The 14,505-nt window shown below is 34.3% G+C and overlaps 2 protein-coding genes, 2 long non-coding RNA genes and 1 pseudogene across 6 annotated transcripts; 4 read left to right on the top strand and 1 right to left on the bottom strand.

Annotated features, from left to right (window-relative positions):
* Positions 1–74: 74 nt before the first annotated feature.
* Positions 75–590, top strand: LOC123224842. The gene is made up of 2 exons (XR_006504072.1): positions 75–204; positions 329–590. It is a non-coding gene; the product is annotated as an uncharacterized LOC123224842 (long non-coding RNA).
* Positions 591–1,913: 1,323 nt separating this feature from the next.
* LOC123224800 lies at positions 1,914–2,374 on the top strand. Its single transcript, XR_006504070.1, has 2 exons — positions 1,914–2,000; positions 2,139–2,374. It is a non-coding gene; the product is annotated as an uncharacterized LOC123224800 (long non-coding RNA).
* A 205-nt stretch (positions 2,375–2,579) lies between these two features.
* LOC123226331 lies at positions 2,580–3,120 on the top strand (annotated as a pseudogene).
* A 3,343-nt stretch (positions 3,121–6,463) lies between these two features.
* LOC123225567 lies at positions 6,464–9,396 on the top strand. 2 transcript variants are annotated; one of them, XM_044649620.1, is made up of 5 exons: positions 6,464–7,336; positions 7,535–7,593; positions 7,690–7,818; positions 8,641–8,662; positions 8,928–9,396. In XM_044649620.1, exons 1-5 carry the CDS (start codon positions 6,638–6,640, stop codon positions 9,243–9,245), a joined length of 1,227 nt encoding a protein of 408 aa, XP_044505555.1. In that variant the 5' UTR covers positions 6,464–6,637; the 3' UTR covers positions 9,246–9,396. The 2 variants fall into 2 exon arrangements, with proteins under 2 accessions (XP_044505555.1, XP_044505554.1); XM_044649619.1 differs by having other exon boundaries at positions 6,470–7,336; positions 8,641–8,776.
* Positions 9,397–9,475: 79 nt separating this feature from the next.
* LOC123225569 (THO complex subunit 4D-like) lies at positions 9,476–14,489 on the bottom strand. Of its 2 annotated transcripts, none has more exons than XM_044649622.1 (7): positions 14,242–14,489; positions 13,340–13,603; positions 12,111–12,254; positions 11,958–12,026; positions 10,773–10,960; positions 9,929–9,979; positions 9,476–9,829 (listed from the first exon to the last, which is right to left on the bottom strand). In XM_044649622.1, the coding sequence occupies exons 2-7, from the start codon at positions 13,565–13,567 to the stop codon at positions 9,670–9,672; spliced, it is 840 nt and encodes a 279-aa protein (XP_044505557.1). In that variant the 5' UTR covers positions 13,568–13,603; positions 14,242–14,489; the 3' UTR covers positions 9,476–9,669. The 2 variants fall into 2 exon arrangements, with proteins under 2 accessions (XP_044505557.1, XP_044505556.1); XM_044649621.1 differs by having other exon boundaries at positions 13,340–13,608; positions 14,242–14,486.
* Positions 14,490–14,505: the final 16 nt, after the last annotated feature.

Consider the following 14,505-nt stretch of genomic DNA (forward strand, 5'->3'; position numbering starts at 1 on the left):
AAATTTTATACCATATATAGTCATAATTTTCTTTCCATAAATTTGATGGCAATTAAATTATAAATACAAGTATAGCCACACCTCACTAACATCAAATCAAATTAAGTTATATTTCTTCCAAAAGAAAAAAGAAAGGAAAAGAGGAAAAAATGAAAAATTTATCAATCCATATGGTTCTTTTACTTGCCCTCTTCTTGGCATCAGGTATATTTGAATTTAAATTTATTTGAATTCAAAACAAGTGTTTTTTTCCTTTGAATAAATGAAATATATATATATATATAGTATTTTAATTAATAATTTGTTGTTGTTAAAATAAAAATTGTAGGCAATGAGGTGATGATGGTGGATGCTAGAACATGTAAAAAAATACTTCTCAATAAGGGAGACTGTATTCTCATTCATTGCAAAGGTGACTGTAAGGCAAAATTTGGATCATCTGCTGAGGGAGAGTGCATTTCTATATTGGATTGTCAATGTACTTACCCATGTTGATTTTTTGTAATTTTTAATAATTAAGGTTTTAAACATGTTTATTACTTTAAAGTTAATAAAAAACTGATATATTAATCATCTTTTTTATTGGTTAAGAAATATGTGTTCCATTGTGTTGAACAGAGAACCTTTGAGACATTAACATGACAAAATTAGTTAAAAGTTAATTTAATTGAAAAAATTAATGGGAAGAAATGAAAATAATTAGGCAAATAATTACTTTTATTTCGTCATTATTTTCTGTTTATCAACAATATCATAACATATGTAAATAAATGGGGCTAAAAAAGAGAAAATTAAAAATTAATATTAAAATTTGTCGGAACTCCACATATATATTGTTAATTTCTTTTGAAGATTATGAAGATGCATTGCTAATGTTTTGAATACCACATCGGAACGATTGATTCACCCAACCAAACTGGGCCTCCACCTGGGTTTCGTTCGAGCGTTGACTTGATTGACATTCTCAACATTATCACTGTACTTCATTCAATTCCCATCCTCTAGGCCGGAATTTGGCTTTCCAACCATCGTAATTCAGACTCAGAGAACAAGAAGTCCCTCGGCAAGTCGGTGATTGTTCTTGGAGTGTTTCTCATGTTGGTTTCTTTTACCGGTTTGATTGGCGCATGATGTAGAGTCTCTTGGCTTCTTTGGCTCTACTTGTTGGTCATTTTCTTGCTGGTTATGCTTATGTTTTGCTTCACGATCTTTGCCTTCATTTCCACCAACAAATAGAGTTACAAAGAGTACAAACTGGAAGATTACTCAGACTGGACCCAGACAAGCATGAATAGTTGCTGAGAAGTTCTATTCTGAAAATTAATCTTCAGTTGGGTACTACTAAAGTCTTTTATTTGATTTTTCTTCCATAAAAAATTGTATCTTTGGACTCTGAATTCTATCTTACTTATAAACTTTGAATCTTTGGACTCTGTATTTGGTCCTCCCTAAGAAAATTTGTAAATTTGACTTGGGTTTTATGTATTAGTTGGAGATCTTGTGCTTTAGTTTTAATTTCTGACTCATACACAATTTTTCTCAATTTTGTATTAAATTATGATCTAGGGTTCAACAATGAGATTATAAATTTTGTTCTAATTAAATGTTAGTGATTTTTAAAATTATTCAATATAGGGGGATTTTAAAATTAAAACAAAGAATAAATATCTAATAAAATAAATATTCTGTATATGGAATAATTATCTATATAAGAATAAATATTTAATATAATAAACCATTCCTTTTGAAAACATTAAAAATATTAAATCATAACAAATTGTGAAATGGCACAATAAATTTTATACCATATATAACATCGTATTCATATCTTGCCCTAATATAGCCATAATTTCCTTTCCATAAATTTGATGGCAATTCAATTATAAATACTAGTACAACCACACCTTACTAACATCAAATTAAAAAATAGGGAAGGGGGAAAAAAATGAAAAATTTCTCAGTCTATATGATTCTTTTAGTTGCCCTCCTCATGACATCAGGTAAATTTGAATTTTATTTCATTTGAATATGAAACAAGTGTTTTTTTATTTTTTGAATAAATGAAATGAAATGAATATATATATATATATAAAGTTTTTTAATGAATATTTTGTTGTTATTAATGTAAAAAATTGCAGGCAATGAGGTAATGGTGGTGGATGCTGGAAAATGTACAGATATACTTGACAATGGAAAAAATTGCACTGCCAATGGTTGTCAAGGTGATTGTGAGGCGGTATTTGGATTACCTGTTAAAGGACAATGCATTTCTAAGTTAGAATGTCAATGTACTTATCCTTGTTAATTTTGTGTAATTTTCAATATTTAAGGTTTTAACAATAAAAGACTGATCTATAGATCATTTTGTTTTTTATTGGTTAAGAAATATGTGTTGAATTGATATTGAACGGAGAATTTTAAGACATCAATACAATAAAATCAGTTAAAAGTTAATTTAATTGAAAAAACAAATGGGAAGAAAGGTAATTTTAATTTTGTAGGTTGAATAATCCTATAAAAAAAATAACCCAACTGGCACATTGGATTGGATAATAATTATTTAAGGAAAGGTTTGAAGTATGAGCTATAGTATCACCAGCAGGGATGCTTGTTCTGGATGTGTAGACAAGGAAGACGAAGATGGGTGCTTGGATGACAGGGAGGTGCTGTTGTTGATGCTTTGAATGCCGCTGATGACCAGCGGAGCCCAGTCTTAAACTCCACTTCCAAATCGGACACCGATGTTGTTTAACTGATTATGAACAGGATAATAAGAATTCAGGATTGGACTTACCAAAACCGGAGACCAGGGGAATTGTTACTGGGTTACGTATGAATCCTCAAGCATGGATGCCTTATGATGCTGCTTTTCGTCCTCAGAATCTTCCCAGTCTCTCAAAGCATTGGCTTTGTGGACACGGAACTATCACTTGTGCACGTCAAAATATCATGTCTAAGCCTTCTTCTTGCCCCTATTTGCTGTGAGGATTTGGATATCAAAGATTCAAGCTTTCTCCCTTGTTCAGTGGGTTTCGGCTTTGCCTCTTTTGTCACAAAAGGATTCTTGGTTTTTTGCCATCTTTATTTATTTTTTCTGCACGTTAATTGTGGTATCCTGTTCTGATGTTTGTTCTGGTATGCACAATGACGAAAATGCCCATGTATATAAAGGATCCTTAAATTCATTTTCAGGTTTACAGTATCGTATTCCTACCCCGGGTAATTATACGAATCCCGTGCACCCAAAAACTGTGAAATTCCACCCTTTTTTTTTGGCAAAATATTAAATTACAACAAATTAGGAAGTATTAGGATAAAATATTAAATTTCAATGATTGTAAAATGGAATTTAGATCGTCTGCTGAAGGAAAGTGTCTTTCTTTCTATGTTGGATTGTCAACGTACTTATTCTTGTTATTTCTTTCTAATTTTCAATATTCAATGTTTTAAACATGTTTATCACCTCAAGGTTAATAAAAAATTGATTTATTGATCATCATTTTTATTAGTTAAGAAGAAATCTGTGCGCAAAACCTACACTGCACCCTTTTAATTTTCAATTTTTATATTTTTTTCCCCATAACCATTTTTACGAGTTATATTGCAAGCAAACAATTCCTACCTTTCCAAAACCAAGAATACCATATACATGATATTCAGAGGAAGAAGCAATTCTCTTTCTGAAATCTAGTTGTCTGTCGTTCTACAAGAATTAATAAGCTACTTGGAGAGGTGAGGTCCCTCCATTAAAGCCCTTATCCCTAATTTTAAGATCATATTGCTTTTTGCAGCAGCCTGGACATCGGCCATCTGCCTCAAGAATCCTTTCGTGACAAAAAACGCAGAGCCGAAACCCACATGAACAAGGGAGAAAGCTTGATATTTTTGTCATGCCCAAGTGATGGTTCCGTGTCCACAATGCCAATGCTTTGAGAGGATGGGGAGATTCTGAGGGCAAAAACCATCATTAGGCACCCAATAACTATTTAACCCCTACATGGGCAAATATCTAATAACAACTTCATGTTAACAAATATTAACTGTGATATGAAGAGGTAGAGAGTAATTTTGGTATTAAATTAAAGATTTGATCATATCCATTTAAAACCAGAAAAATATGACTAGTTTTATTTTGGTATATAAAATATGGGTAAGATAATTAATTTCCTTGAAAACAAACAGTCGATAGTTCAAGTACACTATGTTATTATTAACAATAGAAAGTTTGTGTTTTGAGTTTTGTGGAATGGGATGCGTTGTTATTATTAACCAAATTAGATGATATGTGGGAATTTAGTTTTTCCAAACTTAAATAGCAAAAATTGTCATTTCATTAAAAGTTGGGTGGAGAATTGTTATTTGGCCTACATAATATCATAATTTTTCTACGTATATATGAGAAGGCAAAAGTATAAAACTATTAATCCCAAATTTTTCTGTTTTTTAAATTTCAATTTGCCTTTATTTTCCTGACTCGGGATGGGATCTGATAAAAATTAAAATGTTTGTGCTCCGATTCTATTCCCTTGTGATATGTAAAAGAAGGCATCTCATCTCAAAGGAAAGAAAAGTAGTCCTTATTCCTAGTCGGATGCTATGCCCATTAATATAAATTAAAGCTGTTTTTTTAATTGTTTTTATTATTATTATAAGAGTGAATTATCAGTTTCCACCCAAAGTTTAACTTAAAGACTTTTTCAATGACAATTTTTACACAAAACTTAAGATGGATAATGGAAAATGTACCGGACAAACCATAGTTTTCCTTTTCTAAAATTTACAAAATGAAAAAAATCAATTTTTTTCTTCTCCTTTTCATATTCTTTCTTAATGTTGCCGCCATCAAGCTCAAATTCTTGCAGGTCTCTCTGTCTATACAGTGACATCTTTGAAGCTTCAGTGGCTTCGAATTTTGGAGCAGAACTTGTTCACCTTCGAGTGATTTATGTACGAGATCACCTTCAGGAGTGAGAATGTCCATCCATGCTCGACCCACCTGCAGCATCAGGATTCATCATCTGTTTCACTGTCTTTGGAGAAATACTATATGTAAAAATGGAAAAAAATTTGTATAAATTTATTCATATATCCTAATGTGAAAGTCAAAGAAAATTTCCCTCTTTCATTAAGATAATGGGGAGTATTCATGATAAACTAAAAGTTGTTAAGCGGTGCAGAAACTGAAACCTTTTTATGCAGATTTATGGTGGAGTATTCATGAATAACATAATAGGTTTAGCCATCTTCTTGCTGCTTGTCTACATAAGTGATTTGAGCTGCCATGTGCCGGTAGAAGTTGTCGTCATTATAATAATCTGCACTGCCTTGGGGTTATTGGAGAGCTTCATCGCCAAGATCCCAAGTTCACTGCCCGACAACCGCCGGAAAAAGGGTTGTTCACTCTTGTTACTATTATTGAATTTGACAATACCAGAAACTCAATTAGGCGTATAAGACATAATCAAATCTTAATTAAGTTAGTTTTAATATAAACAAAGAGAAAAGACGTTCAGTAATTGTTGTAAAGTCTTGATTCATCAAAAGCCATCGATTTTGAATTGAACAAGAAGAGAGAATTATCGCCTTCTATTTTCTCACGTCCACATTTATATATTCCAAATTTAGAATTAGCACATTTTCTTTGTTGGCAACTATTATAATTAATTTAAAAATTTGTGGGGAAACTCCGTAGGATATCACAACAAAGAAATTTAAGAAAGAATTTGGTGGATTACACTGAAAATTGCAAAGAAGAAAAGAGAAAGAAATGCATAATTTAAATGTGGTTATAGTTGCCTCCAAAAAATATGGTATATATAATATTAGACAAATTAAAATGGGAAATGATTTTTCTTTTTGAGTAATATTATATATACCTAATTTAAATATATAGATGATATATTATTATATGATTAAATATTATTTTATTTTTAATTTAAAATTATTTAAAAATATAATAATATATTATCTATATATTTAAATTATGTAAAAATATATATATACATAATAATTATATTTATAATTTTTTTTAAATAAATCAAGAATGTGATTTAATGGATAAATTTTTAACTCATTTTCTCTTTTGTTAGAGTCACCCCAACCACTTTTCACTTTCATGTGCCCACCGCGTTGGCTGTCTTGACGGTTCTCTAATTTCAAATGTTGTTCCAGGTACAGGTTGTCTGTCTATTTTAAAATTTCTTAGGACACCCCTGAAGTTTAGTAATAGAACCAAAAAAAGCCTCAGCTTTAAAAGTGAAATACTTATATACTTACTAACAACTTAATAATGTTTTTTGACAAGTAATTATTGAATATTTTGTTCCATCAGATAATATTTTTATATTATAAAATTAAAAAAGAAAATACAGGAATATAAAATTGTGTATTTCATAGTAAGGGTGTAAGTGTTTCATTCCGAAACTCATGGGTCTTATGTGCTCGCTAGTTTCAACCGTCGGCAAACTGTCCGAAAATGGAAAATCCAAGAAAGTTCCATTAAAAAAAGAAGCAAAAATTATTCTCAGCTTACACAACCCAGTTAAGCAATCAAAAGTAGAAGCTCCATTGCAAAAGCAATTAGCTCAAACTTTATCTTCTTCTTCACTCTTCTTCTCCTCCAGTCTTCTCACAGCAAATGTCAGTTGCATGCGGCGTCGAATGCGTCCTCGTTTTGGGGTTCGGCCGCTGGCTCTGGAAGCGTTGCACCTACGTGGGTTCCGATGACAGCGACTCCTGGCCCACCGCTGTTCCCCACGAGTTCGAGCCCGTGCCACGTGTGTGCCGACTTATCTTAGCCGTTTATGAGACCGACCTCCGCCATCCACAATTCCCTCCCGCCGGCGGCTACAAACTCAACCCGGACTGGGTCGTGAAGCGCGTGACTTACAAGCAGACTCTTGGTCACGCGCCTCCTTACATCATCTACGTCGATCACAACAACCGCGAAATAGTCTTGGCCATTCGCGGCCTTAATTTGGTCAAAGAAAGTGATTACAAAACGCTTTTGGATAATCGATTGGGAAGGCAAATGTTTGACGGAGGATATGTTCATCACGGGCTGTTGAAGTCAGCGGAGTGGTTGTTGAATCAAGAGAGTGAGACTTTGAAAAGGCTGTGGATTGAGAATGGGAGTGAGTATGATTTGATTTTTGCTGGGCATTCGTTGGGTTCTGGCGTGGCGGCTTTAGCTACTATTGTGGTGGTCAATCATAGATATATGCTGGGTGGGATTCCGAGGAATAAGATTAAGTGTTACGCGGTGGCGCCGGCGAGGTGTATGTCCCTTAATTTGGCTGTTAAGTATGCTGATGTTATCAATTCTGTTATTTTGCAGGTATGGAGTTGGATCATTACTGAAATTTTAGTGTTTCAGTTTGTTTATTGATGGATTTTAGTTTGTTTTGAGGGTTCATATAATTTAGTTGTGAATAACTTGGGATTAAAGAAGAAGTTAAAAAGATTCAAAGAAACGTTTTTCATACTATGATTGATGGGAAAACCTTTAACATGATGTTGTTGATTTTTTTTGCAGGATGATTTCTTGCCTAGAACCCCTACTCCTTTGGAAGATATTTTTAAGTCAATATTCTGGTTGGTGCTCTTGTTAGATCTATCTTCATTTCCTTTTATTTCATTTTGCGGATTATTATTCTGACCTCTGAAACCAGGGCTTGATGCTTTGGACAGTTTACCTTGTTTACTATTTTTGGTTTGCTTGAGGGACACCTTCATACCAGAAGGCAGAAAGCTCAGAGATCCTAGAAGACTTTATGCACCTGGTCGTATGTATCATATTGTCGAGAGAAAATTTTGCAGGTAACAGCACATTCAAATTCGGCTGTGTTTTTGCCAATAATGCATTATCATCTTATTTCTTGTTTAGATTTCCAAATGTCTCACTGCTCTGTGAAGTATTGCTGTTTGTGTGCAATAGCCTCACAAGCTAAGACTAAAAATGTCATTATAATTTGATGAATAGATTGGTCTGATAGTTGCCTGCTGAACTTCTGTCACATGCATATGTCTTGCTTTATTGAACTTTCCTCCCATCACTTAAAATGCATTGGTTTTTGGCCCTTTGTTAAGAATGAAAGAGTTTGGCTTGCATTAAGAATGAAAAGTAGCCATGATTTACTTATGGTTTATTGATTCTGCAGTCATCTTGTCACTAATCATTGTTCTATGGAATTTATTAAGAAACAGTGTGTCTGGGTCTGATCCTTCGAAACCAGAAATGAAGTAACAATAGAGAAGAATGTCCGGAAGAAAATTTATCTGGTGCTTCAAAATGTCATTTCTATTTAAAACAGAAGGAAAGTAAATTACAGTAAAATGCCATTGCATTGGCCATCACATCTGTTTTCATTATGTAGCTGACATTTTTTTTACTATGCACCAATTTAAAAGATCAGTGACTTTGGCAAAACTCTTATGGTTGTGATTGTGCTAACTGATTCCTGGTTTAGGAATTTTTGTTTCTTTTGTGTCATGCAAAAAAGGAAATTTATTAAGATTGAAAACATTGTTTTGTGTCATGCAGAAACTAGCTTCCTGAAATGGTTCATGGGTTACATATATTTAATTTATTTTCTCCTTTCCATTATTTCAACTTATTGTTTCCTCCTGTCATATATGCAGATGTGGGAGGTTTCCACCAGAGGTGAGAACTGCTATTCCTGTAGACGGTAGATTTGAACACATTGTTTTATCGTGTAATGCCACATCTGATCATGGGATTATTTGGATAGAAAGGGAATCAGAGAAAGCTTTACAAGTAACCTTTCCCCCATTGGCTTAATATTAATGGATTATTTGTGTTTCGTTTCTGGGAAAAAAACAGACATTAAAGCATAAGATACTCATTTTGAGCCGATATTTGTTTAGCTATCTAGATCAGTGACAGTTAATGTTGTTAATAATTGCAGAGAATGAGGGAAATCAGCCCTGAATCCGTCACAACTCCACCAAAGGTGCAGAAAATTGAAAGGCAGAAGACCATTGAAAAAGAACACAAAGATGCATTGGAAAGAGCTGTTAGTTTGAATATACCCCATGCTGTAACCGACGCAGAGGAACCTCAAAAAAATGAGGCAGAGTCTTCCCCAGGTGGGCACCAAGATACGTCAGACACTAAAACAAGCTCCAGTAGTGATAATTGGAATTACTTGGTTGAGAAGCTTTTCAAGAAGAGTGAAACAGGAAAACTAATTTTAGACAAAAATGTGGACACTTTCGAAGCATAGAGATGCCTTTTCTTTTCTTATACCGATTAGATAGTACCACCTCAATACGGATGAGTTTATACAATATATTCCTGTAAGAGCTGAATCCTTCTTGACCTGATTCGTTTTGTCAAAAAAGTGAATAAAATTGCAGCTTCTTTATAAATTCTAATAATTGTGTAACTTTCAAGCAGTGGAAGGAAAGAAAACTAGCGATTTAGGGAAGTATGAAAGGGACAAAGATACAAATGTGAGATCAAATGCCAAATTCTCATAAAAATCCAACAGCTCCATTAGCAACAAGCCTAGTATATCACTAGTAAGGCGTGCATACGCATAACGAAAATAGAGACTCGGAAAATACCCCAATAGTATAGATCATTTTGTACAACTGCCTGCTAACATTGACTAATACTAATTCCAGTTCACACTGCTTGAAAATCAACTAAGTCTGCATCGCTTCAGCATGATATTTGTCCAGTTCTTTGTCCAGTTCATCAGCTGACTTATCAACAGGCTTCTTCTTCCCCTGGACAATACCGCGTCCACGACCACCACCACGTCCACCTCCACGGTTATTCCTAAGACCTCCACGACGGTTCTGACTGCAGCAACATCCAACAATGTATCAGTCACTAATATCAATTATATCCGCACAAGGTTCAGTTACAAGGCGAGTGTCAATGTGCGCAGCAGAAACTTACCCAGAACCACGGTTTATCGCAGCTGAGGGCCCTGGTCGACCTGATGCTGGCCTGCATAACATCAACCATCAGTAAAGAGCATAAATGTACCACAAAAATCACCTAGAAATTGAATTACATCATATATGAAATAGAAGAAAGTATCTTAGGTTTAAAGGGTAAAACCAAATATACAGGAGTTATATATAGCTCTTCTGAGAGATAAATCTGATGCGAATTTCAGCTTTTAATAAGATTCACCACATAGGAACCACAAGTTTTTATTCAAGTATAAATGTTGGATATGTTCACATCAATCATAAAGAAGACCACAGAATATGAAAGAAAATAAAAAACATAGAAGTATATATTTCTGTAAGAAAAAGTGAAATTTTTCTTTAAATAATAGAAGAATGAATATAGTGAAGAAAAAATTGACACAACGGTGAACAAGCTGTGCTCAGAGCTCCAGTGCCTAGAATGCCAAACTAAATTGAACGTGCGATAAATACAACAATTGATATAATAAATTAATTCAAAATCACAGTTCCAGGAGAGGGGGGAGGGGGGGTTTTATGTACAGTTCTTTCATGAACACCTTCTATTCTTGCAACATTAGATTACTAATAGTAAGTGATCCTGGTTCCATTGGCAGACAGATATAAAACCATGCAAATCAAATAATCATAATCATAATCAGATATAAAACCATTGATTTTAAAAAGCATAAGCAGCCCCTGAAACCATTTAATAGCCATAACCAAATAAAATAAACATAGTATATAACATCAATAAGTTCAACATCACCCGTCAGCCAATCATAAGAACTTGCTTATAAGTAAATAAATAAGTCATATATACATACGTCATAACCACTGTCCTCTTCCGCCTTCCATTCACCCCGCTTACATTCACACGAGCTGAGATAGGCACTTCCGCATTGGGGCCCACAATTTCAATCTTCATGAGCTTTCCATCAAGCAATACATTGTTATACCGCTTAAGTGCTGCAAATGCATCACTTCTTCTGGTATACACAACTTCAGCTGATCCCTGTAACATGTAATGAGCATCAAGCATTTAGTCAAAGTTACAACACCAATAATAATACCAAACTATCAATGAATCAGACATCTCAGTCAATTATACAATTGAAATAATAAAGTATGCAATTCAAATATATAAAACAAACACAGACATTGGACACAAGTCACATGTGATACAATAGATAGAGGCCACACAGAAAACCAGAAACTAACTGAAAAAGCACCATCCAATTAGCAGGGTGGGGAAATGAATTAGTCGAGAAAAGGAATACGAGAGTGAGGCAGAAGAAATATACAGCAATGGAACCAACCACAAGAATATGGCATTTCCAAGTCCAAATCTAAGAATAATGAATTTGGTGTTTGAGAGTCAAAACATCCAAAACAAGTGTTCATGAGTCAAAAACATCCAAAACAGGATTGCTGTGATGATTCTTAAATTTAGTGCTGTATTGAAAGTGTTCTCTATACATACATGTCCACATATACATATATGTACATATAATCTTACATATAGCTCTAATGACAAAAGAGATTATAACAACCAACCATGCAATCCTACATATTTCCCAATAAAGCTGCAAGACCTTATTGGAAACTAAAGCACAGTATAGAAGACAAATTACAGATATCCAGCTGAAAAAAGTGCAGGCAACCAAATCCACATTTGAACCGGATCATACATAATCATCATAGCATACGATACGTAAAATATCACTTCAATCCAATAAGTGAATTTAACAACGTTCAAGCACAGTCCTGATATAATCATGACTGAGAATTCCTCTGTAAATGTGAGTGTGTGAGTGTTTCTGTATGTATTCATTTTTTTCTGCTAACCTAACAGTTAATCATCCTGGTATGAAGCAAAACATATTTCAGATATATCCAAAACACATCATGTTTACCTCATTACAGAGAAACAACGTCAAAATCACATCACAAAAACCAAATCAGAAAGAGAAAAGATAACAAAAGAATGGACACTAGTAAAAAAATCTTACACTGGGACGACCATTTTTGTCATAATGAATGGCATATCGCTTCAGTTCTCCAATCTCAGAGAAAAGTTCCTGAGATGCATACCAATATCCGTGAGAAAATTTTTCGAAATCTTTCAGAGTATTTGTGATTAGAACATGTAGTTCAAGTTGTACCCTTATATCTTCATTGGTTACTCCAACATGCAAGTTTGAAATATATAACTTTGCGCCAACTTCTATTCCAGATATTCCTGCAGCTCTAAGGCTGTCTTCAAACAAATCATGTTGCCAGGGAAAATTCTTGGTTCTGCGAAAAGACTGATAAAAGCGGGAAAAAACCGAGTGGGAGAAAAACAAGTCAGCTAATGACAAGATAGCAAAATAATTCACAACTCTTCAGTATCAACCAGATATCAGCAAAATTCCCACAGAAAACAAAAGAAACCACTAATAAGTAGAATCCAAAAAGGTAAAAGCTCAAGGAACCTAGTAATCAAACACCAGCAATTGAGTTAATAGATCGTAGATGGGAGTAAACAATTTGACCCACTGCATGTAAACTGTTGCCTAACGGTGAGAGCTCCAGTTCTGAAGTTAAGCGAAGGAAGCTCCTTTGCAAAAAATCCATGAACTAGGATAGTAACTGAAAATCCCACTCAGAGGGAAGTGCGAACATCGGATGAGGATCCAATCATAAACTCCAAGTCTAAACCACCAGCCATCAGACACTAATGTGATGAAAAACGTGATATGGTTGTATGTGGACATAGAGAACTTGACCGCACTAATTCTTAAATGATGTTATGCTACTGGTGAGCACCATTTCATATGTTCACCTAATGAAGCTCCTTCACAAAAAATGCTAGTAGGTAGCATAATAACTAAATGTGGCACTGGAGCACTTCAACATATTGTACGAGATCTGATAGCAAAATCCCCAGGATTAATCCATATAACTCACAATTAGATATAAATCATGAAGATAGGGTAGAAATGCAACAGGTGGTGATAAACTTAGTATTCGAGCCAAAACAAGCTTCTTCATGATCAATATAACATTAAAAATCCCCTTTGAAAATCTAAAAGAGGTACAGAGATCCTCTCACATATGAGTTTCTTAAGCTTTATTAAATTCTCATCATACGCACATAATATTCACAGTTTTGAGCTTGCCTTGGTAAATCCCTTTGAAAATCTAAAAGAGGTAAAGAGATCCTCTCGCATATGAGTTTCTTAAGCTTTATTAAATTCTCATCATACGCACAAAATATTCACAGTTTTGAGCTTGCCTTGGTAAATCCCTTTGAAATCTAAAAGAGGTGTAGAGATCCTGTCGCTTATGAGTTTCTTAAGCTTATTAAATTCTCATCATAAGCATATAACATTCACAGTTTTGAGCTTGCCTTGGCAATGGTATATGATGATGGTCGAGCTTTCACTGTGAGAGGACCTCTACGAACAGGCCCCAGCATTCTTCCACCACCATTATTAAAAGAACTGCCCGGGACACCACGGCCACGACCGCGGCCGCGGCCACGCCCACGAAGGGCCCCACCTTGTCCTCTAACTCTCTCATTCTTTTTCCTGCTCTTTATTATGTCATCAAGAGACATATCCACATTTGTAGCCATTGGATTAGAAGCACAAAGTTCAATCTTCTCGAACAGCTAAACTTGAAAAAACAAAATTAAGTGCATAAGATACTGAAAAATCTCTGCAAAGCTATTCTGTTAGAAATTACCACACATCACCAAAGAACCACAGCAGATATTAAAGTTCCAACCATATCATTACATAAAATATGAATTAAGTTAGATGACTGATAAAAACCGAGGACATTATCACCACGTTCTTGTGAACAGAAGCTTAAATCCAGAAATTTTTTTTTCTGTAACCACAAAGAACTATGAAACAACATCCACGAAACAGACTCTTAGATCTGAAAGTTTGAACACATCACGATCGTGCAGCTCTGTTGAAATAATAGGAGCTCTCACGACCTCGCATACTCAAATTCATTAAATAAGATATTCACATCACTTTTCCCAGACATAGAAAAATATAAGATTTTCAAATGAGATATATTTAAAGGAAAAATCCCAGAATTTTGAATTAAACTAGAATTTCCAACAGAAAATTTTAAAAAATTAATAAACATCATAAAAGACCAGCAAGCCTCAGATCTGACTTGTACGAATCACAAAAGAAATTAAATAGGGAAAAATATCATTTTTAACTGAACAAAAAGAAGCATAAATCAACAAACAATGTTTGTGATCCGAAACAAAAAAAATATTAATAATACCTGAAAAAGGACGATGTAAAGGTGTTGGTGAAGCTGAAGATTAAACAAAATTGGAAGAGATTGAGAAAATACGAGAGTAGCAATTACGATCAGGGGATTTTTAAACAAGAACTTTTTTTTTAGGGTTTATAAGTTGGGCTTCTTTCGAGGAAGTCGGTGCAAGTCTTCGAGATGCCCCTTGACTTCGATGATTGGCTGAGGCTGTGGTCTTGTAAGTTCGATTCGGTTCAGTGTTTACCAATCAAATGCATCCACGTCGGTGCG

The sequence above is a fragment of the Mangifera indica genome, chromosome 9, assembly GCF_011075055.1.
Source record: "Mangifera indica cultivar Alphonso chromosome 9, CATAS_Mindica_2.1, whole genome shotgun sequence".
Classification (NCBI taxonomy): Eukaryota; Viridiplantae; Streptophyta; class Magnoliopsida; order Sapindales; family Anacardiaceae; genus Mangifera; species Mangifera indica.

What these genes read in the sequence shown, in the direction of transcription:
- LOC123225567 (XM_044649619.1), top strand. Translation starts at nt 6,638, where the DNA reads ATGTCAGTTGCATGCGGCGTCGAATGCGTCCTCGTTTTGGGGTTCGGC. An exon ending in ATTTTTAAGTCAATATTCTG is followed by an intron (nt 7,594 to 7,689) that starts GTTGGTGCTCTT and finishes TGCTTTGGACAG; the next exon opens with TTTACCTTGTTTACTATTTT. An exon ending in GTCGAGAGAAAATTTTGCAG is followed by an intron (nt 7,819 to 8,640) that starts GTAACAGCACAT and finishes TCATATATGCAG; the next exon opens with ATGTGGGAGGTTTCCACCAG.
- LOC123225569 (XM_044649622.1), bottom strand. Translation starts at nt 13,567, where the DNA reads ATGGCTACAAATGTGGATATGTCTCTTGATGACATAATAAAGAGCAGG. An exon ending in ACAAAAATGGTCGTCCCAGT is followed by an intron (nt 10,961 to 11,957) that starts GTAAGATTTTTT and finishes TACATGTTACAG; the next exon opens with GGATCAGCTGAAGTTGTGTA. An exon ending in AAGAGGACAGTGGTTATGAC is followed by an intron (nt 9,980 to 10,772) that starts GTATGTATATAT and finishes GATGTTATGCAG; the next exon opens with GCCAGCATCAGGTCGACCAG.